Genomic DNA, 27580 nt, shown 5'->3' with positions numbered 1-27580 from the left:
GCCCTGAGAACGAGATATGTGCATCTCCTATCAGGATTTGTCGGCACAGCGGGTGGTGTTGCTGGTCTTGTTTTAACCTGTCGAAGTGTCTTGAGTTACCGAGATACCGAGTCTGATCGGAACGTCTTGGGAGGAGGTCTATTCCTTCGTTGACCGTGAGAGCTTGTCATGGGCTAAGTTGGGACCCCCCTGCAGGGATTGAACTTTCGAAAGCCGTGCCCGCGGTTATGGGCAGATGGGAACTTGTTAATGTCCGGTTGTAGATAACTTAAACCTTAATTAATTAAAATGAATCAACCAAGTGTGTTGCCGTGATGGCCTCTTCTCGGCGGAGTCCGGGAAGTGGACACGGTGTTGGAGTAAGGCTTGCGCAGGTTGTTCCTTCTAGTTTCTCGCTCGCGCTTTGCCTCCTCTTCTCGCTCTCCTTTGCGAATAAGTTAGCCACCATATATGCTAGTCGCTTGCTGCAGCTCCACATATACTTGCCTTATCCTTCCTATAAGCTTAAATAGTTTTGATCGCGAGGGTGCGAGATTGCTGAGTCCTTGTGGCTCACAGATACTATAATTCCAGATGCAGGTCCAGGTGATTCCGCTCCAGGTGACGGGTACGAGCTCAAGTGGGAGTTCGACGAGGACTCTCAGCGTTATTATGTTTCTTTTCCCGATGATTAGTAGTGGTGCCTAGTTGGGGTTTGATTTAGGGCCTTGTCGCATGTTGGGTTCTTTTCCATTTTGGCGCCGTAGTCGGGCCATGAGTGTTTGTTTGATGAATGTTATTTATGTACTCTGATGTGACGTGGCGAGTGTAAGCCAACCATGTTATCTCCCCCTTTTTATTATGTATTACATGGGATGTTGTAATGATTGCCTGACTTGCGACATTGCTTTCAATGCGGTTATGTCTCTAAGTCGTGCCTCGACACGTGGGAGCTATAGCCGCATTGAGGGTGTTACACATGCGTTCACACTTAACCCAACGTCTTGGTCCTATTAAGGAGGTGATGGCGGAGCGAGCGAGGCAACCGGACTATAATGCTTTAGCACTTTCACATAGCCATAGGAGTTTGATAGTGGGGCTACTAGATAGCCCCTGGTGGCTCCGCACTCTCCCGATCCTGGGGTGCGTACATGCCTGGCCAGAAAACGGCCCTTCTTAAGGCGGAGGAATTCTAACATTCCCACATGTCATCGAGTGGTTGACCAGTCTCACGCTATATCATGACAGTCAGTTTTCGGCTTTCTCTACAGAGGTGCTCGTCTGGATGAACCAGGGCACAATCACAGTAGTTCTCCTGGTGCTACCTTAGCCGGTAAAGCGGAATGTAAGGCACCAAAACACAGGAGCCAGGAAAACCCAACATTTGACCAAAGACAATGATTCGGAGCTGATGCATATAGGGCCAAACTCGCGACGCCGAACACTCCCTAAGGTATTCGGTCTTTGTGGTATAAACCGGGCCTAAATAATGGCCTTTGTAAGAAGCCCCTTGTGTCCAGGTACGTGCATTGTTCTGGCGTGGCCACATGCCAAGACGTCAGCATCCTTCTCAACGGTGGATATGTATCAACAAGAGACAGTAAAAAAGGTTTACGCAGGGTCTTAATCTAAAAAGAATCGTTGGAGCGGGTCCCTGCTGCACGTCTGCGCCTGTGTCTCCGTTGTGCCGTATCCTGGACGGGTGTAGCACGATGATTGTCTGTAAAAGAGAGGAAGTTAAGTGAAAAAGTTGTCGTGCAAACAGATAGTTTTTAAAGAAACCATGTATAATTCAAGATGAGAAGAAATTGCCACTTGTCTGCGTGCGTTGAGCCCCTTGTATTGACAAACAGGTGTGTGACCATTTATTCGGTATAAGTAGCGATGCCAGACTTGATTAGTTGTGTCTGAGGTCTTGACGACCTATTGGATGTTTTCGTTGGTCCGGGCGCCTTTAGTGTGCGGCTGCCAAGGCAGCCTCACTCTCTTCGGCGCGCAGAGATCACTTGATATTTCCATGAACTGAAATGGTGCCACGTGGACCGGGCATCTTGAGTGTGAGGGAGGCATAGCGTGGTATTGCATTAAAGCGAGCGAAAGCTTCGTGTCCGAGCAGTGCTTGATAGCCACTTTGAAACGGAGCGATGTGGAAGGTTAAATGCTCTCGACGGAAGTTATCGGGGGAGCCGAATATAACTTGTAGTAGGAGGGAGCCCGTACAACGAGCCCCTGGGCCTGGCGTTACTCCTTTAAAGGTGGTATTGCTATGGCGAATTTGTGTTGGGTCTAACCCCATCCCGCGGATTGTCTCCTGATATATTAGGTTTAGGCTGCTGCCGCCGTCCATCAAGACTCATGTGAAGTGATATCTGCCAATTACTGGGTCTAATACCAGGGCAGCCCATCCTGCGTGTCGGATACTTGCTGAGTAATCGCGATGGTCGAAAGTGATCGATTGAGACGACCAGTGGCAGGACCTCGCGGTGACAGGCACTTGGGTATATTTTCCTGGGAGTGCCGCGTTGTTTTTCCCCTTGATAACGTGTAACACGTTTACTGTTTTGACTTCTGGTGGAAATTTCTTTTGTTCCTCCATGTCTTGCTTGGGAGGCCCGTCCTCGTCTTCACTTGGTGTATCCTCCCCCTTGTGTACGGCGTTGAGTTTGCCGGACTGCTTGAAGACCCAATATTCTCTGTGGGTATGATTAGCAGGTTTACCAGGGGTACTATGGATCTGACATACTTGGTCCAGAATTTTGTTGAGGCTGGACAGTTCATCCCTGGTGCCTTTGGGGGGCAGCTTTTGACCTGGCCGAGAGCTTTTGAATCCGGCATTTACTGCCGTGCCCTTCATGCTGTCTTCTTTATTCCGGCGTTTGTTATTGCTGTTGCGCCGTGATTTCCCGTTTCCATCTCTAACTTCAGATGTACTGGGGTCGCTGGTGCTGCATCTGGCTAGCCAGCTGTCCTCACCCGCACAAAAGCGGGTCATGAGGTTTGTTAATGCGGCCATCATTCTCGGCTTATTTTGGCCAAGGTGTCTGGTGAGCCATTCGTCACGGACGCTATGCTTGAAAGCTGCCAAGGCTTCGGCCTCCGGACAGTCAACAATCTGGTTCTTTTTAGTAAGAAACCTGTTCCAAAGCTTTCAGACTGACTCTCTGGGCTGTTGAGTTATATGACTCAAATTGTCCGCATCCGGAGGTCGGACATAAGTCCCTTGAAAATTTGCCTGAAAGGCGTCTTCGAGCTCTTCCCAACTTCCAATGGAGCTTTCGGGGAGGCCTTTAAGCTAGTGACGAGCTAGCCCTTTGAGCATGAGGGGTAAGTACTTGATGGCGTGGAGATCATCTCCTCGAGCCATATGGATATGAAGGATGTAGTCCTCAATCCAGACCCCAGGGTCTGTTGTTCCGTCGTATGTCTCTATGTTTATGGGTTTGAATCCCTCTGGAAATTCATGGTCCAGCACCTCATCGGTGAAACATAGGGGGTGTGCGGCACCCCTGTAGCTGGGTGTACCGCGTTGTTCGGATGTTTGTTGTGTTGCATTGTATGCTGGGGCGCGCTTGCGTGGTCCATAGATGGATCTTGTTGCGCCTTCCTATGGGTGCAAGCCCTCGCATGGGTCGCGTGTTGTATTGTGAGTGGCATTATATGCCGCTCTGTGTTGATAGAGGGGTCGTCTATCTGACCAGGTGGCTGCTTTGATATTTGGTTGTGGGGGGTCTGAGGCCTCCTCATCGAATTCAGGTAGCAGCTTCCGCTTTGGGTAGCTCTTGGAGGGGCGATTGCCGCCGTACATCGCTGCTGTGTTGAGTATCTTACTCCATCTGATTTGGAGTGTGTCTTGCGCAGCCTTGAGCCTTTGCTTCTGCTTTTTCAGACTCCTCGCGGTGGCAACAAGCCTTTTTACGGGCATTCTGCTGCTCCGGGTGCCTGTCCGGCATTATGTCGTCCGGACCATTATCCTTGATAGAATTTGTTTGTTCGGTTTGATTATCCGGATTGCCGTTGTCCGGCAGTGGTTCACCCTGCTCCAGCGCTGGGTCTGTGTGATCGCTATTTCTGTCGAGGCGGGATTTGGGGCGGCGCTTGCGTCGCCGCTTTGACTGCTTTTCGAGGGAACAAGCCTTCGGTGCGTCCTTCCGCTCCTCGTCGTCATCTTTTGGTGCGTCCACCATGTATACGTCATATGACGAGGTGGTGTTCCAGGGCCCAATAGGTGCTGTTTCTTCATCATCTCCTTCATCGGCGTCCATACCGTCGATGTCTTCGGAGTCGAAGTCGAGCATGTCGGTTAAATCGTCAACAGTGGCTACAAAGTGGGTGGTGGGTGGGCTTTGAATTTCTTCATCGTCCGTATCCCAATCTCGCTGACCGTAGTCCGGCCATGGCTCTCCTGATAAAGAGAGAGACTTTAGTGATTTCATAATATCGCCGAAGGGCGAGTGCTGAAAGATGCCCGCGGCAGTAAACTCCATGATCGGCGCCCAATCGGATTCGATCGGCAGAGGCGCGAATGGTTCGGAGTCCGGAGAGGAGTCCGGCTCCTTGGAATCATGAGTCTCGCGGAGTGCGGGGCTGGTGTTCAGCTCGATCGCCGTTAGGATCGCAGCCCCCGAGGCGGCATCCAACCACCCATCCTCGATCGGCGCAGTTGGCTCCGAATTAAGGGTCGAAGCCGATGCGGGTGTGGACTTCAGGGCACTGTTAGGCGGTAGAGCTAGATCATGCTCGTCGTGGCAGTGCGGCGCGCTCGGCAGTGGCTCGAATCCGTCGAAGATCAAATCCCCGCGGATGTCAGCCGTGTAGTTTAAACTTCCAAATCTGACCTGACGGCCAGGGGCATAGCTTTCGATCTGCTCCAGATGGCCAAGTGAATTGGCCCGCAATGCAAAGCCACCGAAGACAGAGATCTGTCCGGGAAGACAAGTTTCACCCTGGTCCGCATCACTATCGATGATAGTAGGAGCCATCAAGCCTGACGGCGACGACACAGAGGAACTCTCAATGAAAGCACCAATGCCAGTGTCAAAACCGGCGGATCTCGGGTAGGGGGTCCCGAACTGTGCGTCTAGGCCGGATGGTAACAGGAGGCAGGGGACACGAAGTTTTACCCAGGTTCGGGCCCTCTTGATGGAGGTAAAACCCTACGTCCTGCTTGATTAATATTGATGATATGGGTAGTACAAGAGTAGATCTACCACGAGATCGGAGAGGCTAAACCCTAAAAGCTAGCCTATGGTATGATTGTTGTTGTGAACGTTGTCCTACGGACTAAAACCCTCCGGTTTATATAGACACCGGAGAGGGTTAGGGTTACACAAAGTCGGTTACAATGGTAGGAGATCTACATATCCGTATCGCCAAGCTTGCCTTCCACACCAAGGAAAGTCCCTTCCGGACACGGGACGAAGTCTTCAATCTTGTATCTTCATAGTCCAGGAGTCCGGCTGAAGGTATAGTCCGGCTATCCGAACACCCCCTAATCCAGGACTCCCTCAGTTACAGTTTTGCATAAAGCAATTTTTCCCTACTACAAAGGAATACATTTTATTTAACTATCATGGTGGTTGTTAAACATTGAGAGTGTAGACACCCTCTCAATCCCAATTAAACATCATCATTAAAACCCAACAAAATTAATTAGAGTATCATGATGGGATTCACATGATAATCCAAGTACTAGATACTCAAGATGTCCATAACCGGGGACATGGCTAACCATGATTAGTTTATACACTCTGCAGAGGTTTGCGCACTTTTCCCCACAAGACTCGATCTCCTCCGTTGGGATTCTCGCACTACATGGTGTTTGAGAAACGGATGACCGAGACATAGTCTTTCAGAAGCGCTGGCACCTTACGAACGGGTAGACTGTTACACCTACTTTCCCCTACATCTGCTAGTCTACCACTGTAAGAGTTCGCACAACTTAATCAACTATGCTAGAGCCCATAGTAGCTTGTGGCTGCACACGGAAGTTTCTAGTATGAATAATCTCATGATCCCTTTGAGCCTGGGTGGCGGTCCATAAAGAAAAACATGCAATCACTTGAATACCCAGGTGCCTCAATCCACCCAGATGTGTGTTTAAGTTGACACCTTATATAAACCATTAATTTAACAAACTCACATATGTCATGGATTTCACTCACCCAATCCACGTCTACTAGCATAGCATGGCAATATAAGCAAACGTAGAAGTAACTCCCAAAGGATTGATAATAAAACAGTGATAGGTACTACCTCATATACTTCCCAAACCCACAATTTAATTAGATCCTAATCATGCAATGTGTGAGGACTGTTCTAATGCAATAAAAACTGGGTAATAGGAAGTATGATCAAAGTGTTACTTGCCTTGCTGATGATCCGCAAAACCTAGCCATTCGAAGTAGCAAGCGGCGCACTCCGGGTACTCTATCGCAAACAAACTAGCATACAATAAGTACTCAACTAAAGCACAGGTAAAACTCAAATAAGAGATCTAACCAGAAAGTTCAACTTAAGAACTCCGGTTGGCAAAAAGAATCAAATCGAACGAAGCAACGAAAGACAAACGGCAAAAGAAACAAGCTTCATTTACTATTCTGGATCTAGGTAAAATTTTACAGAGGTAAAAACTTGTTTGAGTTGGTTAAACGGAAAGAGGGTTTCGAGACGAAACTCCAGGCGCTTGAATCGCCGGATTCAGATAAACGAGCGAAAAGTTATACTAAAACGAAAATCGGATCAGAAATCGCGATCAGAAAAATCGCGGTTTTAATCCGAGAAAAAGAAAACGACGAACAGATTAATGAATGAACATTCGTTATCTGGATCTAAACGATGAATGTGTTCGTTAAAACGAACAAACGAGCGAACGCTCGCTAATTAACTAAACCGAGGAAAAAAACTGATCTATTTAAAAAAACGAATCTAAAAAAACCGGTGAAAATCAACGGTTTTCTAGAAAAACCGGCGGGCGGCGGCGGTTCGACCTCGTCGGCGGCGGGGCTCCAGCCGCTCCAGCGGCGGTGCGGCGGCGCAGACGGTGGTGGCGGCAGCAGGCGGCGGCGGCTAGGGCGGGCGGCGCGGGCGGCTAGGGTTTGGGCGGCGGCGGTGGCTTTGGGCTGAGGCGGCCCGGGTGGCGCGCTATATAAAGCCCCCGGCCAGGCGGAGTCCTGGCCGGACATGGCCCAAGGTCGGTTCAGATTTTTTTTAAATAATTATGCTCAGAAAAAAAAAACTAAACGGACTCCAAAAATCCCAAAATAAATTCTCCCCGGCTTCTCAAATCAAGCCGCACAAGATGAACATTTATTTGGGGCCTAAATGCAATTTTTGAAAAACGCGCGTTTTTCCTAAATTCAAATAAAATAGCAAATAAAACCAAAAGAAAATCTTATTTGATTTTTTTATTAAATCCTCAATATTTCTTTATTTTGGGAAAGTCATTTTATTCCCTCTCTCATATTTTGATAATAGAAATAATTGAAGATAAAATAAATAAAATCAAATGATCCTATTTTCAAAATTTGAGAAAACTCAAATATGAAAATAACGAAATCCCCAACTCTCTCCGAGGGTCCTTGAGTTGCGTAGAATTTCTAGGATCAACCAAAATGCAAAAAAAAATATGATATGCAATGATGATCTATTGTATAACATTCCAAATTGAAAATTTGGGATGTTACACATCTCTTCGCCGAACTAGTGCACCTATACAATTTGCCATTGTATTAGGTGTGTTGGGGACACAAGAGATTTCTTATATTTGGTTGCACAATTGTTTGAGAGAGACCATCTTCATCCTACACCTCCCATGGATTGATAAACCTTAGGTCATCCACTTGAGGGAAAATTGCTACTGTCCTACAAAACTCTGCGCTTGGAGGCCCAACATGAGTCTACAAGAATAAAGTTGCGTAGTAGACATCAAGATCTTTTCTGGCACCGTTGCCGGGGAGGTGAGTGCATGAAGGTATATCTTTAGATCTTGCAATCGAATATTTTTAGTTTCTTGTTTTATCACTAGTTTGGTTTATAAAACAAAACTACAAAAAATGGAATTGAGGTTGCATCATATTATTGATCATCTTTATAATATTTTTCTTGAAAATGATGGATCAGAAAATTGTGCTCAATTGTTAGAAGAAGAAGTCAATAAAAAGTTAGGCACAAAATATTTGAATGATGAGCATGATTGCAATGTTGTTAGTATGAAGGAAATATGCCCTAGAGGCAATAATAAAGTTGTTATTTATATTTCCTTATATCATGATAAATGTTTATTATTCATGCTAGAATTGTATTAACCGTAAACTTGATACATGTGTGAATACATAGACAAAACAAAGTGACCCTAGTATGCCTCTACTTGACTAGCTCGTTAATCAAAGATGGTTAAGTTTCCTGACCATAGACATGTGTTGGCATTTGATGAACGGGATCACATCATTAGGAGAATGATGTGATGGACAAGACCCATCTGTTAGCTTAGCATAATGATCGTTAAGTTTTATTGCTATTGCTTTCTTCATGACTTATACATATTCCTTCGACTATGAGATTATGCAACTCCCGAATACCGGAGGAACACCTTGTGTGCTATCAAACGTCACAACGTAACTGGGTGATTATAAATATGATCTACAGGTGTCTCCGAAGGTGCTTGTTGGGTTAGCATAGATCGAGATTAGGATTTGTCACTCCGAGTATCGGAGAGGTATCTCTGGGCCCTCTCGGTAATGCACATCATGATAAGCCTTGCAAGCAATGTGATTAATGAGTTAGTTGCAGGATGATGCATTACAGAACAAGTAAAGAGACTTGCCGGTAATGAGATTGAACTAGGTATGAGGATACCGATGATCGAATCTCGGGCAAGTAACATATCGATGACAAAGGGAATTACGTATGTTGTCATTGCGGTTTGATAGATAAAGATCTTCATAGAACATGTTGGAACCAATATGAGCATCCAGGTTCCGCTATTTCTTATTGACCAGAGATGTGTCTCGGTCATGTCTACATAGTTCTCGAACCCGTAGGGTCCGCACGCTTAACGTTCGATGACGATTTGTATTATAAGTTATGTGTTTTGGTGACCGAAGATTGTTATGAGTCCTGGATGAGATCACAGACATGACAAGGAGTCTCGGAATTGTTGATAGGTAAAGATTGATATATTGGACGATGGTATTCGGACACCGGAATGGTTTCGGAGTGGTTCAGGTATTTTTCGGAGTATCGAGGGGTTACCGGAACCCCCCCCCCCCACCGGGGGAAAGAATTGGGCCTACATGGGCCATAGGGGAGAGGGGAGGCAGCCCACAAGGGGTGACCACGCCCCCTCCCATAGGGATTCCGAATTGGACTAGGGGAGGGGGCGTGCCCCCCTTTCCTTCTCCTCTTCCCTCTCCCTTCCCCTTTCCCCTCTATAAGAAGGGAAGGGGAGAATAGGACTTGGAGTCCTATTCGGTTTCCCCCCCATGGCGCGCCCCCTCTAGGAGGGCCGCCTCCTCCCCTCCTTTATATACGGGGGCAGGGGCACCCCAAAGCACAACAATTGTTCTCTTAGCCGTGTGTGGTGCCCCCCTCCACAGTTTACTCCTCCGGTCATAGCGTCGTAGTGCTTAGGCGAAGCCCTGCACGGATCACATCACCATCACCGTCACCACACCATCATGCTGACGAAACTCTCCCTCGACCCTCTGCTGGATCAAGAGTTCGATGGACGTCATCAAGCTGAACGCGTGCTGAACTCGGAGGTGCCGTACATTCGGTACTAGATCGGTTGGATTGTGAAGACGTTCGACTACATCAACCGCGTTAACCTAACGCTTCCGCTTTCGGTCTACGAGGGTATGTGGACACACTCTCCCCCTCTCGTTGCTATGCATCTCCTAGATAGATCTTGCATGATCGTAGGAATTTTTTTGAAATTGCATGCTACGTTCCCCAACAACATATTCTACGAAGATCTTTACCGGTCGAACCGTTATGACAACATACGTAATTCCTTTGACATCGGTATGTTACTTGCCCGAGATTCGATCGCCTGTATGTACATACCTAGTTCAATCTCGTTACCAGCAAGTCTATTTACTCGTTCCATAATACATCACCTTGTGACTAACTCCTTAGTCATTTGCATGCAAGCTTATGATGTGTATTACCGAGAGGGCCCAGAGATACCTCTCCGAAACTTGGAGTGACAAATCCTAATCTCCATCTATGCCAACTCAACAAACACCTTCGGAGATACCTGTAGAGCATCTTTATAATCACCCAGTTACATTGTGACATTTGATAGCACACAAGGCATTCCTCTGGTACCGGGAGTTGCATAGTCTCATAGTCGAAGGAATATGTATTTGACATGAAGAAAGCAATAGCAAATAAAACTGAACGATCATTATGATAAGCTAACGAATGGGTCTTGTCCATCACATCGTTCTCCTAATGATGTGATACCATTATCAAATGAAAACTCATGTCCATGGTTAGGAAACCTTAACCATCTTTGATCATGAAAGTGCGTTAAGTCGACTAGAGGGGGTGAATAGGCGATTTTTACAAATGCATCACTGAGGAATTTCAGGGTGAAGAAATTCCTAAGTCACGAACGACTTGCAGCGAAATAAGTACTTAGGTGCAAACATAACAGAACAAAAGCACAATCATCATGATGAAATGAAAACAAGCACAGAGTACAGAAAGCGTAAACACAGGATAAGCAGGCTGAAGACAAACTGACTGAAGAAATTGAACTAAGGAAATTGAGAAAGTCTTCAAACAGTAGCGATCAAGTACACAACACAGTAATCAGGAAATGAAAGGGTTCAGGAAATAGAACTAGTTAGCTCGGTCAAGACAATGATTTGGTAGACCAGTTCCAACTGTTGTGACAGTTGTATGTCTGGTTGGAGCGGCTAGGTATTTAAACCTGAGGACACACAGTCCTCACCGTATTCTCCTTGAGCTAAGGTCACATAGACCTCGCCCAAACACTTGTGGTAAGTCTTCAGGTGACTTCCAAACCTTCACAAACTTGGTCACCTGGCGATCCACAATTTCCTCTTGGATGCTCTAGACCATGACGCCTAACCGTCTAGAGGATGCATCGTCCTCAAAGGTAACAAGCGTCGGTTCCACGCAGGAACAATCTCTTCAGTGATGCTCAATCACTTTGGGTTTGTAGGTGTTTGGTTTGGGGTTTTGGGTTTTTCCTCACTTGATGATTTTCGCTCAAAGTCCTCGGAGGATGGGATGCTCTCAAGGACAAGTGTCAGTTTCTCGCGGAGCAGCCAACCAACTAGTGGTTGTAGGGGACGACTATTTATAGCCTAGTGAGCAGCCCGACAAGATAAGACATAAATGTCATTCAATGATATGACCGTTAGGTGGATAAGATATTTTGGGATAGCTAGCGCATAGCACAGCAACGATCGGAAATTTGAGGTTCAAATTCCTCAGGGCTATCATGTTCCTCACTTGTAGGCAATCCGCACTGGTGAATTCCTAACTCCTCAGTCAGGACAAATTCCTCAGAGACCAGAAGAACTTTGTCTCTATTACTAAAGAAATTGACTGAACTATATGAGATTTCCAATGGCTTCACTTGAAGGGATTGGTAGGTGTAGGATTTTGAGTTGAGCATCACATGGAATTTTTTCTTTAGTTTTACCTCGACCCCCTTTAACAGTACGGTTTTCCCTATGACTCAAGAAAGAGAAAATGAAACTACGAAAAAAAAAGTCTTCACGCTTCATGTTCCTCGCATCAATACCAAGTCTTTAGGATCACACCAATTTCTTCACTTTCAAAGTCTTCATAAAACCGAAGTCTTTAGTTGAAGACATTCATTTTTAGGGGTCGACTTTCTCTATAAATATCAAACTCCTCATGGACTTACAGATCTGTGTACACTCACAAATGCATTAGTCCCTTAACCTATTAGATTTCAATACGCCAAAATCACTAAGGGGCACTAGATGCACTTACAATCTCTCCCTTTTTGGTGTGTGATGACAATATAGGTTAAGTTTTCAACAGGGATAAACATATGAAGTGTAAATACTGATATTGAGGAATTTGATTGCAAGATATAGAAGAACTCCCCCTGAAGATGTGCATATGTGAGGAATTTGCTTTTGAGAAGCAATGCACATTGAAGAGTAGTATCAGGGAGATCTCCCCTTATATCTTGTAATTCATACACACATTTAACATATGATATGAAGAATTTGAAATGCATGATGAACTATGGTGACTGATGTAATTCATGCGTGCATTATCATACATGAGGAAACAACATGCAGAAGAACATAGCGAAAGTATCAGACCACCATCGGAGTTAAGATTACAACTCGATCCAACAAAGTTTTCAGAAGAACGAGAGTTGTAACTTAGCAAAAAAACACCCATATAGATAGACTGCTTGAAGACTAACTCAAATTTCTCCCCCTTTGTCATCGAATGACCAAAAGGGATGAAAAGTGAGGACTAACGCCCCTAAAGAATGTTATCATGAAGTCGGTGGAGGAGCGCCAGCGTTGTTTGGGTTGGTTGTTGAAGTAGGGCATGCCGCAGTGTCGTCCAAGTCTTCATTTTTATCAGTCTCGCGCGATGAAGAATAAGAGCTGGCCACCAAGTGAGGAACTTTGACCTTCTTGAATTTCTTCGAAGGTGGCGGAGACCAGTCAAAGTCATGCTTGAAACCCATCTTCTTGAGGTCATCTTCACCGTAGAGATGAGATAGTACAGCCCAGGTGCGATCAATTACTTCATGGAGGTAGTAATGGTTCTTCTTCACTGAATTCTGAGTGATGGTCATGTTCTGAAGAATTGAACCAAACTGACGCTTGACCCATTTATGGTTGTGAACGACCTTCTGGTGAAGACAGAGGAGAAGCTCACGATCAGTCAGCACCCTTGGAGTTGTGCCTTCAGGATTTTGCTTTGAAGCATTGGCAGCAGATCATGAGTGGCAGAGTCATCATTGGTGGAGTAGGATGCAGCTTTGCGGAACTGTCCATCCAAAGGCCGAATGCCTTCATCGATGATAGCAGATTTGCTGTTCTCAGGAAATAGGTCATTTGAAGACTTCAATGGGCGGCAAGTAGCTGAGATGATTCTGAAAGTCGGCCTTGTAATTGATTGAAGACCTTGATCTGAGGAATCTCATAATCCAAGGAGCACAGGGCTTCAACTCAAAAGGTGACGGTGCAACATTGGCCAGAGTCCTCATGAAGAAATCATGGTAGTTGATTGGAACGCCATGAATGATGTTGAATAGCAAATTCTTCATGATGCCAACAACTTCTTCATTAGAATCATGGTCTTTAATAGGACTCGGGGTCTTGGTCAGAATATGATAGATAGTCCTTGGCACATATAGCAATTCCTTCACGAGGAATTTGGTTTTGGGGGCTTGACCAGGCTTCAGCGGCTTCATCAATACTTGCATGTAATGATCAAATAGCTCAAGTTCATGGTAGATGAGCTGCGCACCTTCAAGGCGAGGACTGACAGGCAAGGCATGAAGCAATTTAGAGGCCGGTGCTTTGAAGTGAGTGTTTTCTATCATCTAGTCCAACACCCAAGAATTCACATCATCAGCATTGCCGGTGATGTGCAGCGTCGCATAGAACTGAAGAATTAGTTCTTCATTCCAGTCAATGATATCGGTGCAGAGGTTGAGTAGCCCAGCGTCATGAAGAAAACTGAGGACTGGGGTGAAGCAAGGCAGCGATTCCATGTCAACATGAGGAATATGCTCATGGTCGAAGATCTTGTCTTTGTCAAACAGCAGAGAGGAAAAGAAATTCATCCGACTTGTTGTCCAAAAACGCTTCCTTCAAAGACGAGTAGAGTCATATGGGGTGTAGTCAGTGAAGAATACATGCTCATGAAAGAAGTCGTCTGCTTTGAATTTCTGCTTCTTTGAGAAGGGATTCTTTGGCTTGGGCTGAGGAGTATCAGTCAATGTCTTCGCAACCTCAGGAATCATAGTCTCAGGAGCCATAGGTTGAGGAATTTCAGTGCTAATATCTTCAGTGGCAGCCTGGGTCTCCATTTCTTTAGCAGCACGAGCATCAGCACTAGTGGCTGGAATTTCTTCAGGTATGGTAAGAAGAGAAGCTTGAGGTTCTTCAGAGCCCATAGGAATTTCTTCAGTCTAGATAGGGGACTGGGGAATCTGTTGCAATGGGGTGAATAGTGGTGAATTGGGGTGCTGACTTTCCCAAAAGTCATCATTTAGAATAGGAGTGGAGCACCCAATGTCCATGTCTTCTTCTTGTACATCAATTTCCTCAATGCCTCCCTCTTCAGTTGTGAACTGAGGCATGGGCGATGATACCAATGGAGTTGAAGGGATATCCTCCACTTCAATTTCTTCATCCAACTACTCTGAAGAAGCAGCAGAAGGAGCATCTTCATCAGATCCACTTGGGATCTCATAATCCTCACCAAAGGGAACGAGTTCCTTTGATGGCATGCTCGAAACAAGAATAGCATCAATGGGATTGTCAAAAGAGCTTGTCAAAGTCTTCATCTTCTTTGGTACTAGAGACTCTGAGGCGGCTGATGCTTTCCTTTTCTTCACGGCTGCTCGCTTCGCAGCTTTGGTTTTCTTCGCTTCTGATGCAGAAGGAATAACTGGGCATGGTGTTGGTGTAGGAGGAGCAGAGGAAATTGGTTCATTGTCCTCCAGCGCAACTGATTCAGTTGCCTTGGCATTGTCAGTGTCTTCAGGCGCAGCGACAGATGCTTCAGCTAGCCTGGCTTGTTATTCAGGCACAACACTAGTGGTTGCCCTGGCAATTTCATCAGTGGCTGGAATATCTTCATTAGCCCTGGTACTTTCAGTTTCTTCAGCAGCCTGATTTACATCAACGGTGCTGGCATGACCTGCAGTTGGCTGGGCAGATGCATCAGCCTAAGGAGATTCATGTTGCGTTGGAGCAGCAACATTTGAGATGAATCCTTCAGCCAGTTTCACAAATATGACTTTGGCTCCAAGACAATTTGCACAGTAGACGTTGAATTCATCACTGAGTCCTTTGATCTCAGTTTGTATAGCCACAAGTTCATCAGTTGTCATTCTGACAACGTCCTTCTTCAGAAAGCGCTCCTTCTTGTATTGAGCTTTCTTCAGCTATCTGGCCTTCTCAAATTTCCACTTTTCTTCTCCAATGAAGGCGGTCAGCATGTGACTCTGGCCAGGAGTGAGCTTGAAGTCTGGCATAGGTGTGTTAGGGTCCTTGTGCCAGAGATCAATGTACTCAAGGATCATCTTGGGATCCAGAAGAAGAGGCACTTCACTTCCTTTGGCTCTAGCGGCCCTTTGATGTCTATCTCTGATGATTTTAGCGAGTTCATCATCATCAGCTTCGTCATCACTGGACATCACATTAAAGGCAACCTGCTTCTTGTGAGGACTTGGTCTAGAGCCTCGTCCAGTAGTGGCCTTAGTCTTCAACAGAATGGGGCCTGTTGAGGATTGCGGAGGAGCTGAGGAACTTGCGGAGCCTCCTAAGGCAATTGAGATGCCTTCGGTCCTTTGACACGGGGGGGGGGGGATGCACAGGTTCTGATGACTTTGCCAGAGGAGCTGAGGTTTTTACAACTTGAGGAACTGGGGCAGCTTGAGGAATTGGCCATGAGGGCATTGATGAGCTTGGCCATGAGGGCATTGGTGAAGAACTAGGCTTGTGAGCTGGCTTCTTTTGCATAGACTTCCTGGGCTTGCTAGCAGCAGCAACAGTAGCAGAGTCTTCATTAAATTTCCTCACTGCTTCTTTAGCCATTTTGGCTAGCTTCGCTTGCCGTTTTGCCCACTCATCAGGATAGTCCTCACCACGCTTGAGGCTGGTGGGATCAGCTTCTTGGCTAGGTGCCAATGGAGGTCTTGGGCAAGGAGGGTGAAGAGTGAATTTCTTCATGTACTTTAGAGTGACATACATGTACTCCCTCCATTCCTATGCCCATCTCCTCTCTATCATTTGTATGCACACCTTGCGCTGATTCTTCTTTTCCTTGCCATGTTTGGCCTCATCAGGAGTACAATATTTTTCATAAATGTCCTCAGGGATCTCAAATGCTGTGTTGACTTCCAGTCTCTTGCCTCCCTTCTGAGGTTTCTTGCCATCTGCCATATTCTTCAGCTGAGGATTTTAAACAATTGAGTTCTGTGAAGAAGTGTGCAATTTTTCTTCGAGGAACGCTGCAAATGAGTTAAGTTGATGAGAACTTAGTGATTCAGCACCGGACATGAGTACCTGTGAACAGAGTATAGGTGCGAGGAATTTGGAGAGGTCATATGCGTTCTCGGAAGTTTTTGCAAAAAGAACAAGTTTGAAGAATTTGACAAGTGGTGTCTTGAGGAATTTCACTAAGCGCCTTTTGACTTAGGTTCCAGAGTTGTATAGATTGAAAATCCACACAATGGAGGAATCTTGAAGAAAAAATGTTGCTTAAAAGAAATAGATCAAGAACAGATGCTTGTGTGAGGTGTTTAAAGTGTGGAAGTTGAAGAATAAACACCTTTTGAATATTCGTGTAAATCATCAGAATCAATAAGGGCGGTAAAAGTAACTTTTAATTACCCTTGACGAAGAACACGACGAACTGGGAATGTAGATTGGAAGTTCGTCAGTCCAAATCTTCCACGCCCTAACTTGGCAGAGAAAGACAGCTACGGCGGCAGCGGAGTGAAGAAATCCACGGTCAAGGCAGTGAAGCTCTTCATCACCGACAACAATGGAAGTAGCGGCAGCACTAGGTCAGGAAGCTTGAGTGAGGGGAAGTGAGGTCGAGCAAGGTAAATGCAGTCTGAGGAGGTGAGGGGTATATACAGGCAAGGTGAAAACCGCTCGCCCGAAGAAATTGGACGAATGTGCCCCTAACTCTTCTCATCCTAGCGACACGTGTCACCCATGTACAGAGCGGTGGCGATCGTGTGAGATCGTGGGTGAATGGATAATTCTTATCGTGGGATGTGGAATAGTTTAGGCGGCAAAAAGGCGAACATTTAGATAAGAAAATTTTAATGTTTCGTTCACAAATTCTTCAGCTGACAAGGACACAGTGAAGATTTGTGAACAGACTGGGTTGAGTATGGCATAGAGGGGGAAGGGTCCGATCACATTCACTTAGCAGAAAAGGCAACTTGAAGAAATAGCAATAAGCGAATGCTGTAGAGGACTAAAACTCAAATATATATATATAGTCAATGAAGAACACAATCGAAAAGAGCAAAGACAATGAAAAGTTGAAGAATTTAAACAACTGAGGAATTTCAAAACCTGAAGAAATACTCAAATTGAAGATGTTCAACTTTTTTTGGTGGCGTGACTGTCGTGTCAAAATCGGCGGATCTCAGGTAGGGGGTCCCGAATTGTGCGTCTGAGGTTGATGGTAACAGGAGACAGGGAACACAATGTTTACCCAGGTTCAGGCCCTCTTGATGGAGGCAAAACCCTACGTCCTGCTAGATTAATATTGATGAGTATGGGGGTTACAAGAGTTGATCTACCACGAGATCGTACTGGCTAAAACCTAGAAGTCTAGCCTATCTGATTATGATTGTCTCTACGGACTAAGTCCTCCAGTTTATATAGACACCGGAGGGGACTAGGGCTATACAAAGTCGGTTACAGAGAAAGGAATCTTTATATCCAAACGCCAAGCTTGCCATCCACGCCAAGGAGAGTCCCATCCAGACACGGGTGAGAGTCTTCGGTCTTGTATCTTCGTAGCCCATCAGTCCGGCCCATGTCCAACAGGCGGGACGCCCGAGGACCCCTTAGTCCAGGACTCCCTCAGTAGCCCTTAAACCAGGCTTCAATGACGAGGTGTCCGTCGCGCAGATTGTCTTCGGCATTGCAAGGCGGGTTCCTCCTCCGGATACTCCAATACAGTCTTCGAATACGATTAGCATGTCCGGATCTACAAAACAAGCACCACACACCACCGTAGAGAGTATAACATTTCATGAGTCCAATCTGCTGACAATTTTTGATAATGTGACACCACGTCATCACCCGGTCATTATTTTGAACCGTTTTTCGGCCTGCCGCTTCGAGATGTGGTCTCGTTGGCATGTCTTGTCAAAGCAGAGATCGTGTCCCCTTATTACGGGATTCTCATCAATACGGGCGTGGGTAATCCAACCGTGCCGTTTGCACGGCCCTTGGGAACAGGCGAGTTTTAAGGTGAGTGGGGAGGCGCTTGATATTCACTGCCTTTATAAGGAGATAAGGATTCTCTTCTTTCACCCACACCTTCCCTGTCTCTCTCTCTGCCCTCCCATTCTCGAGCTCCAGCGCCCAAGTCCTCATCTTTTTCGCCTCAAGAAAGCACTCGACCATGTCCGGATCTGGAGCGCAAGGCAAGTGGATGGCCTCCTCCATCAAGGGGAAGGACATCACCGATCTTCGGGAGGCCGGGTACCCGGTGAAAGAAATCTCCCACCGGCTTCCGGCCAAGGGGCAAATCGTCCCCACCCCGAAGCCCAATGAGAGGGTGGTGTTCATCCCCCATTTCGTCTGCGGGCTCATGTTCTATTATGGGCTAGATTTCCATGATCTAGCCCTGAACTCCTTGCTCAACATCTCGGCATTCATTGTCATGTGCGAGGCCTTCCTCCGCATTCATCCCACTTCAGATTGTGGCTCAAGATCTTCAACGTGAAGCCGAACTATTGTGAATTAGTGATAATTATTGTCATAATTTTGAATATCCTTTTACTGAACATTACTCTTTTAATGTGGGAACAATTTATAGTATTCGAGTTTTCTATGATACTCCCACTATTGTGAATTAGAATAAAATTTCTTATTTCAAGAGTAATAAATTTTCTATGCTTTTGGGTCATGAAAAGAATGCTTTATGTGATGGTTATATTGATGAATATATTCATGATGCTACTGAAAAATATTATGAGAGAGGAACTTATGATTCATGATGCTCTCTTTCTGTTCCAATTCTTATCTTTTAAGTGAGCATCATTGAACGCATCATGCCTAGCTAAAAGGCATTAAACAAAAGCACTTGTTGGGAGACAACCCAACACTTTTACCTACTGTTTTTGTGTGTTCACATGATTAGCCTACTGTAGTAATCATGTTTTATTGCTTTCGTTTCAATAAAGTGCCAAGTAAGACCTTTGGGATGGTCTATGGTGTTAGTTGATTTGATCTTGCTGAAAAACAAAAAAAATTGCACTCAGGAGAATAATTCTCATTTTTAACAGAAGCGTGATAAAATACTGATTCTTTTTGCAGAAGATTAATAGACAAATTACCCAGGCGGTCCTAATTTTTCAGAATTTTTGGAGTAACGGGAGTATGGTTGGAGTACAGATTACTAAAAACGGTTCTGTTTTTGATAGATTCTGTTTTCGATGCATAGTTTGCTTGTTTTGTAGTTTCTATTGCTTATATCGCTCAATATAAATTTTGGAAATGATATGCTACAGTAGGAATTGTATGCAAACAATTATGAATCTTGTCTTTGACAGCACCAAAGTGAAATGGTTTGCTCTTTATCATACTAACATATCTCACGAAGTTCCGTTAAGTTCTGTGTGATTGAAGTTTTCAAGTTCTGGGTGAGATATCAATATGAGGAGAACAAGGAGTGACAATACCATAAGATTGGGGATCCACAAGGAACCACAAGTTAATATTCAAGGAAGATCCAAGCAACTAAGCTTGGGGATGCCCCGAAAGGCATCCCCTCTTTCGTCTCCAACATTATCGGTAACCTCACTTGGAGCTATATTTTCATTCATCACATGATATGTGTTTTTCTTGGAGTGTCATTTTATTTTGTTAGAATTTGCTTGCTGTTATTTATAATAATGTTTTGCATCTTTAATTTCAATAGAAATTTCAAGGATAGCCTTCACGATGCTTATTTTGCAAGTATATGAGTTGCTGTTTCAAAACAGAAAGTTTACCGATGTTGCAAAAATTCCCGAGAAAACTCAGAATGTGATAAAATTTTGAAACTTTTTGCACAATAAGCTCTGGTAAATTTTCTATAGCATGGTAAATTTTCATAATTTTTGGAGTTAAATAAGTATTGATACTCTTGCATTCTTTATAGGCTGTACTGTTTTGGCAGATTGTTGTTATATGTTTGCATTGTTCGCATATGTTTGCTTGTTTAATGATTCTATTTGAGGATAGGAGTATTAAATATGCAGAGTCATTTTGTATGCAATGTTGAATAATAATTTTGGTGATTTTCTACAGTAGAGAATGATAAGGTTTTGCATTGATTTATACTAACTTATCTCACGAGTTCTTGTTGAGTTTTGTGTGGATGAAGTTCTTGAGATTTAGGAAAACTGTGATATGATAGGTATTAAGGAGACATAAAAGTACAAGCTTGGGGATGCCCAAGGCACCCCAAAATAATATTTCAAGAAGTCTTAGGCATCTAAGCTTGGGGATGCCCCGGTAGGCATCCCACCTTTCTTCTTCAACAACTATCGGTTAGTATCGGTTGAGCCTAAGTTCTTGCTTCTTCACATGATGTGTGCTATTCTTGGAACGTCATTTTTTTTGTTTTGATTTTTGTTTTAATAAAATACTTAGATCTAAAACTTTTAAATAAGAGAGAGTCCTCAAATAGCTACCCCTTCACTTAACTACTCGCTTGATCTTCACTTATATCTTTTTGGAGTAGCTTGCCATTTACACTTGTGCTTCACTTAGAGCATCTCCAACCGCGCCCCCAAGAAGGCCCCCAGGTGATTTTTCGGCCGCCGGCGCCAAAAAATCGGCCCAGTCGCGCCCCCAAGGGCCCAGTTTTTGCCAGCTCGGGCCGAAATTGGCGCCGGCGGACCCAACCCGAACCCGGCGCGCTGGGGGTCGCTTGGGGGCGCCGGGCGAATCGTTTTTGGCGCGAAGAGCCGCGGGCCAGCCGCGTCAGCGACTCGACTCTCTTCTCGCCGCTTCGTTGTCCTCATTGACTCGTTTCCCATGGCGAATCAATGCCAAAGCTGCGCGCTACGCACGCTGCCGCGCCAGTCAACCTCCATTGATACCTCACGGGCGGCGCAGTGAAGGCCGGGCAACACGCGTCCCCTCGGCCGCCACACCATCAAGCCACGCGTAATGCGCCGGCCAAGCCTACCACGGGGCGCCTCCGCCTATATAAGTCGACCACCAGCGCGACGGAGACACGCACAGATACTCCGCCGCCGACGCACCCATTTATCCCCCTTCCTCCTCTCACCGTCTTCAGTTCAGAAGAATGGCCGAGCGCTTTCCAGGTGACGGCGCGGCGGCGAATGGCTTCAGGCGCCGCCATCTTCACGAGGACGAGGCTCGCCTCCTTTTCGAGGCCGAGTACCCGGTCCCGCCGGACATGCGGGTGCCCGGGGCTTGGAGGATCAGCGCCGGTGGTGTGCCGGTGCCACCACCACCCACCGGGACGGCGCGGCTTGCGGAGATCGCACGTATCCGCGCGTCCTTGCCGCGGGCGGCGAGGGAGGGGCCACGGTACGTCCCCGACAGCCCGCTCTGGGAGCCCTACTTCCGCCACCGTCATGCCGAGCAGCTCGAGGCCACCAACGGCATCGTGCCCTCCGGCAGGCTCAACTCCGAGGGCCGGCGCCGGTGGTGGGGCGTGCCCGGCCACACATTGGAGGCCGTCCTCGAGTACATCGAGGGCGGCAACACGCCGCGCCTCGAGTACCCCGCTCCCCCGTCCTTCTCACGCCGCCTTGGAAGCTCCTGGATGCCGAGGCGCATGGAGCGGCCCGAGGCGTCCTCCTCCTCGTCCGGCCGCTCGTCGGGCTCTCCCTACCTCTGCCCCGTCAAGCCGGAGGCCCAGGACACGCTTGTCAGCGCGCGCACCCGCAGCTCCGGTGTCCGCATCGGTGACTCCTCCCCCCCACCGGCCGCTTCGTCCTCGTCGAGCCCAAGCCGGAGCCTGGCCTCCCCGCGGAGTACGAGGAGATAGTCCGGCGCAGCTTCTCTGACGAGGACGCCCTGCGGTGGGCGCGGGACGACTACCTCCGCGACGAGATGGTCCGGCAGCGCCAGGCCCTGGAGGAGATCGCCGCCCGCAAGCGTGGGCGCGAGGACGAGCACGGCATCGTGGTCCTCGACAGCGACGCCCCCGGACCGTCCAACCCGCTGCGCCAACCGGGGGAGGGATGCAGCAGGGACGGCGGCGGCGGAGACGACGATGACGACGGTGGCGACTACACGCGGTTCTACTGCCTCCTCGGCATGTATAACTGCAAAGGTGGGCGGCGGGCGGCGAGCAGCGAGGTAGATGGCAAGGAGCGGCGATGGAGACGGCGGGGGCAGCCCGTGCTAGTTTCTTTCTTTTTTTTGTAAAATATGTTTAAATTTGAACGAACTTGCCGATGTTTGCATTAAATTCAATCCGTGTTTGCGCCGTATTTGACTTTTTCAAAAAAAACGTGGGCGCCGCGACTGGGGGGCATCACGCCCCAAGTGCGCGGTTTAGCGCTGGTGCGCCCCCAGGGGGCGATTTTTAGCTCCTCCTGGGGGGTCAACGGCTGGAGATGCTCTTATATACTATGAGTAAATTGTTGAATGAATTGAATATCATGAAGTTGAAATTATATGTTCATATCATTCCTAGTGGTAGCTTCACATTGGGTTTATAAAGTGAAATCTTTTGAAGCTTGACAATCACAATATTGGTCATACAAGCAATTCATGAATGATTAGTAGAAGGAAGAGAACTTTCACATGCAAATACACTATCTTGAAAATCTTTTGTGATTGTGATCCCCCATCAAAATATTATATGCTAAAAAATTGATGTTGGACAAGGAAGACAACGTAATGATTTATGTTTGTTCATATTCACATAAAAGTTGTATTGTCATAGATACTTCAACATGTGGTGCTTGCCCCCCATCCCTGCTAGCCAAAACTTCCGCACCAAGTAGAGATACTACTTGTGCATCCAAAAACCCTTAAACCCAAATCTCATTTTCTAGAGTCCACCATACCTACCTAAGGATTGAGAAAGATCCTTCTAGTAAGTTGTCATCGGTGCAATAAGGCAATAAAAATTGCGTCTAAAAGTGTTAGATCATTTAGTGTAAGAGAAAATTGAGCGTTGTACGAACTTGTGATGGCAAAGAATAAAAACGGCAGACTGCATAATAAAAGTTGCTATCATAAGGGGCAATATAATGTGATGTTCTTTTGCACTAAGGGTTTAAGCATACAAACAAATAAGCGCATGGCAACCTCTGCTTCCCTCTATGAAGGGCCTAGCTTTTACTTTTATGTATTTACTTTCATGCAAGAGTCAAAGTTTTTTCTCTCTATTCCTTTTTTAGTTTTCTCTTTTGGCAAGCATCTTGTGGTGAGGAAAGATCTAGGAACATATATCCAATTCGATATGGGTGGGCATGAGTTATTATTGTTGACATCACCCTTGAGGTGAATACGCTGGCAGGCAAAATTCTAAGCCCCTATCTTTCTATGTGTCTGGTTGAAATGTTTTGCTCATGTGTATGCGGTGAGTGTTAGCAATCATAGAAGACTATATGATGGTTGAGTATGTGGAGCTCTTACTTAGACTTTGTTGAATAAGTTGAATTGCAATTGCTTGGTGACTGAGAACATAGGTTGTTGAGTTTCAAGAGAATTCATTGTTTGACCCTTGACATGTGAATTGGTTGCTACTTTGACATGAGAAGTTTTATAGGAAAGAATTTCTGTTATGATGCTAGGAAAAGTGATTGAAATTGTCGTTGATCAAACTTGTGCACTTTGCTAGCATTCACACTTCATAAATTATTTCTTTTACCATTTACCTACTCGAGGATGAGTAGGAATTAAGCTTGGGGATGCTGATACGTCTCCAACGTATCTATAATTTATGAAGTATTCCTGCTAATATATTATAATTCTTGGATGGTTTACAATCATTTTATAGCAACTATATATCATTTTTTGGGACTAACCTATTGACCCAATGCCCAGTGCCAGTTGATGTTCTTTGCTTGTTTTTTACATTGTAGGGAATCAATATCAAACGGAGTCCAAACACCGTGAAACTTTTTGTGCATTTTTTATGGACCAGAAGACCACCAGTGGGCTAGAGCAGCACCTAGGGGGTGCCCCTAGGGGGCACAACCCACCAAGGAACGCCTAGTGGCCCAGGCACGCCCAGGTGGGTTGTGCCCACGTCGGCGACCTCCCGCACTCCCTCTTTGCCCTGTAAATTGTTAAATATTCCAAAACGCTCGGGGGTAACCCTTGATCAGATGTTTCGCTGCCGCAAGACTCTGTAGCCACCGTAACCCAATCTAGACCCCGTTCCGACATTCAGCCGGAGGGGGAAATCATCACCAGTGGCCATCTTCATCATCCCGGCGGCCACCATGATGAGGAGGGAATAGTCCACCCTTGGGACTGAGGGTTTGTACCAGTAGCTATGTGTTTAATCTCTCTATCTCGTGTTCTTGAGATGTCACGATCTTGATGTATCATGGGCTTTGTTAATATAGTCAGATCATATGGTGTTTTCCACTTTCTATCTTGTTGTGATGAATTGAGTTTTTCCCTTTGAGATTTTGTTGTTATCGGATTGAATACTTTTATGGATTTGAGAGCACTTGATATATGTCTTGCATATGAATACTCGTGCTCACAATGGGGTATCATATTGATTCACTTGATATGTGTTTTGGCACTCAACTCGCAGATTCCCATGGTGACATTGCGGTAATCTATGCATAGGGGTTGATGCACATTCTCGACTTTTGTGTCTTGATGACCCACAAGTATAGGGGATCTATCGTAGTCCTTTCGATAAGTAAGAGTGTCGAACCCAACGAGGAGCAGAAGGAAATGATAAGCGGTTTTCAGCAAGGTATTCTCTGCAAGTACTGAAATAATTAGTAACAGATAGTTTTGTGATAAGATAAATTGTAATGAGCAACAAGTAACAAAAGTAAATAAAGTGCAGCAAGGTGTCCCAATCCTTTTTTAGCAAAGGACAAGCCGGAACTCTTATAATAGGAAAAGCGCTCCCGAGGAAACATGGGAATATCGTCAAGCTAGTTTTCATCACATTCATATGATTCGCGTTCGATACTTTGATAATTTGATATGTGGGTGGACCGGTGCTTGGGTGCTGTTCTTACTTGAACAAGCATCCCACTTATGATTAACCTCTATTGCAAGCATCCGCAACTACAACAAAAGTATTAAGGTAAACCTAACCATAGCATGAAACATATGGATCCAAATCAGCCCCTTACGAAGCAATGCATAAACTAGGGTTTAAGCTTCTTTCACTCTAGCAACCCATCATCTACTTATTACTTCCCAATGCCTTCCTCTAGGCCCAAATAATGGTGAAGTGTTATGTACTCGACGTTCACATAACACCACTAGAGGCTAGACAACATACATCTTATCAAAATATCAAACGAATACCAAATTCACATGACTACTAATAGCAAGAATTCTCCCTTGTCCTCAGGAACAAACGTAATTACTCACAAAGCATATTAATGTTCATAATCAGAGGGGTAATAATATGCATATAGGATCTGAACATATGATCTTCCACCAAATAAACCCACTAGCATTAACTACAAGGAGTAATCAACACTACTAGCAACCTACTAGCACCAATCCCGGACTTTGAGACAAGAATTGGATACAAGAGATGAACTAGGGTTTGGAGATGAGATGGTGTTGGTGAAGATGTTGATGGAGATTGCCCTCTCCCGATGAGAGGAGCGTTGGTGATGACGATGGTGATGATTTCCCCCTCCCGGAGGGAAGTATCCTCGGCAGAACAGCTCTGCCGGAGCTCTAGATTGGTTCCGCCAAGGTTCCGCCTCGTGGCGGTGGAGTCTCGTCCTGAAAAGTTACTTCTGATTTTTTTTCTCATCGAAAGACTTCATATAGGAGAAGATGGACGTCGGAGAGCCACCAGGGGGCCCACGAGGTAGGGGGCGCACCCTAGGGGGGGGCGCACCCCCCACCCTCGTGAGCAGGGTGTGGGCCCCCTGGCCTTCATCTTTGGCGAGGATTTTTCTTTATTTATTTTAAGATGTTCCATGGAGTTTCAGGACTTCTGGAGTTGCGCAGAATAGGTCTCTAATATTTGCTCCTTATCCAGCCCAGAATTCCAGCTGCCGGCATTCTCCCTCCTTATGTAAACCTTGTAAAATAAGAGAGAATAGCCATAAGTATTGTGACATAAAGTGAAATAACATTCCATAATGCAATAAATATCGATATAAAAGCATGATGCAAAATGGACGTATCATTTCTGGGTAGAAATCTTGGGGCACTCTTTGAAGTTCTTTGTGTTGGATTGAATATTACGAATTTGAAATTATTTGCTGTTATTTTAGTATGAACTCTTGGATAGATCAATCGGGAAGAATAGCTTCGAGGTGGTTTCGCACCCTACAAACGATTTATTCGTATTCTCTCCGCTAGAGAGGAACTTTGGAGTGATTCTTTGTTGCATGTTGAGGGATGGTTATATGATCCAACTATATTTGCATTGTTGAGAGATTGCACTAGCGAAAGTACGTACCCTAGGCCTCATTTTCAAGCATTGAAATAGCGTTTTTGTGCCCGTTTACTATTTGATACCTTGCTGTTTTTATTTATTCAGATTATAAAAATATATTTCTACCATCCATATTACACTTTTATCACCATCTTGTATCGACGAGACCTCAAATGGTCCAATCTCCATGCTCCGGTGTCATCCCTGGATCAGTAATGCTGACACCACACAGTACTTGAAGGATTTATAACAGAGTGACAATCACACACTTATTACATCGAATCTCAAAAGAGAATTTATTACAATAAATATGGCTTAAGGCCATCTAATAACGATAACAGCGGAAGGCTTCGAAGATAAGTGAGTCCATCAACTCCAACAGCATCCCTGAGTATAGAACCACGACCTAAAGGCACCTTACTCGTCGTCTGAAAAGTCTGCAACATGAACGTTGCAGCCCGAAATGGGTCAGCACATGGAATATGCTGGCAATGTAACACATAGAGAGCAATGAAAAAAATACGGCTGTACTATATGCATATTTGGCTGGTGGAAAGCTCTATGGTTACAGTTTTGCGTAAAGCCATTTTTTCCCTACTGCAAAGGAATACATTTTATTTAACTATCATGATGGTTGTTAAACATTGAGAGTGTAGACACCCTCTCAATCCCAATTAAACATCATCATTAAAACCCAACAAAATTAATTAGAGTATCATGATGAGATTCACATGATAATCCAAGTACTAGATACTCAAGATATCCATAACCGGGGACACGGCTAACCATGATTAGTTTATACACTCTGCAGAGGTTTGCGCACTTTTCCCCACAAGACCTGATCTCCTCCACAAAATAAAATTTGGGATGTTACAAACCTACCCCCCTTAAGATGAATCTCGCCCTCGAGAATCGGGTTGGCTAGAAAATAGGTGAGGGTGGTCCTTCAGCAGATCTTCCTCTCGCTCCTAGGTGGCTTCATCCTCCATGTGCTGGCTCCACTGAACTTTGCAAAACTTGATAACCTTGCTGCGGGTGACTCGGCTAGCATAATCAA

General features: G+C 45.6%; 1 protein-coding gene across 1 annotated transcript; it reads left to right on the top strand.

Annotated features, from left to right (window-relative positions):
* Nucleotides 1-21240: 21240 nt before the first annotated feature.
* Nucleotides 21241-21951, top strand: LOC147985387 (uncharacterized). Its single transcript, XM_087539877.1, has one exon. It carries the CDS (start codon nucleotides 21241-21243, stop codon nucleotides 21949-21951), a length of 711 nt encoding a protein of 236 aa, XP_087396003.1.
* The last annotated feature ends 5629 nt before the right edge of the window (nucleotides 21952-27580 follow it).

Source organism: Triticum urartu, chromosome 2A (genome assembly GCF_056163025.1).
Source record: "Triticum urartu cultivar PI428250 chromosome 2A, HENAU_Tu73, whole genome shotgun sequence".
Classification (NCBI taxonomy): Eukaryota; Viridiplantae; Streptophyta; class Magnoliopsida; order Poales; family Poaceae; genus Triticum; species Triticum urartu.
Note: the sequence above shows the minus strand (reverse complement) of the source record. Positions and strands in the feature narration are given on the sequence as shown.

Bases quoted from the DNA above. Each gene is read 5' to 3' on its own strand.
- LOC147985387 (XM_087539877.1), top strand. From the start codon at position 21,241: ATGGCCGAGCGCTTTCCAGGTGACGGCGCGGCGGCGAATGGCTTCAGG.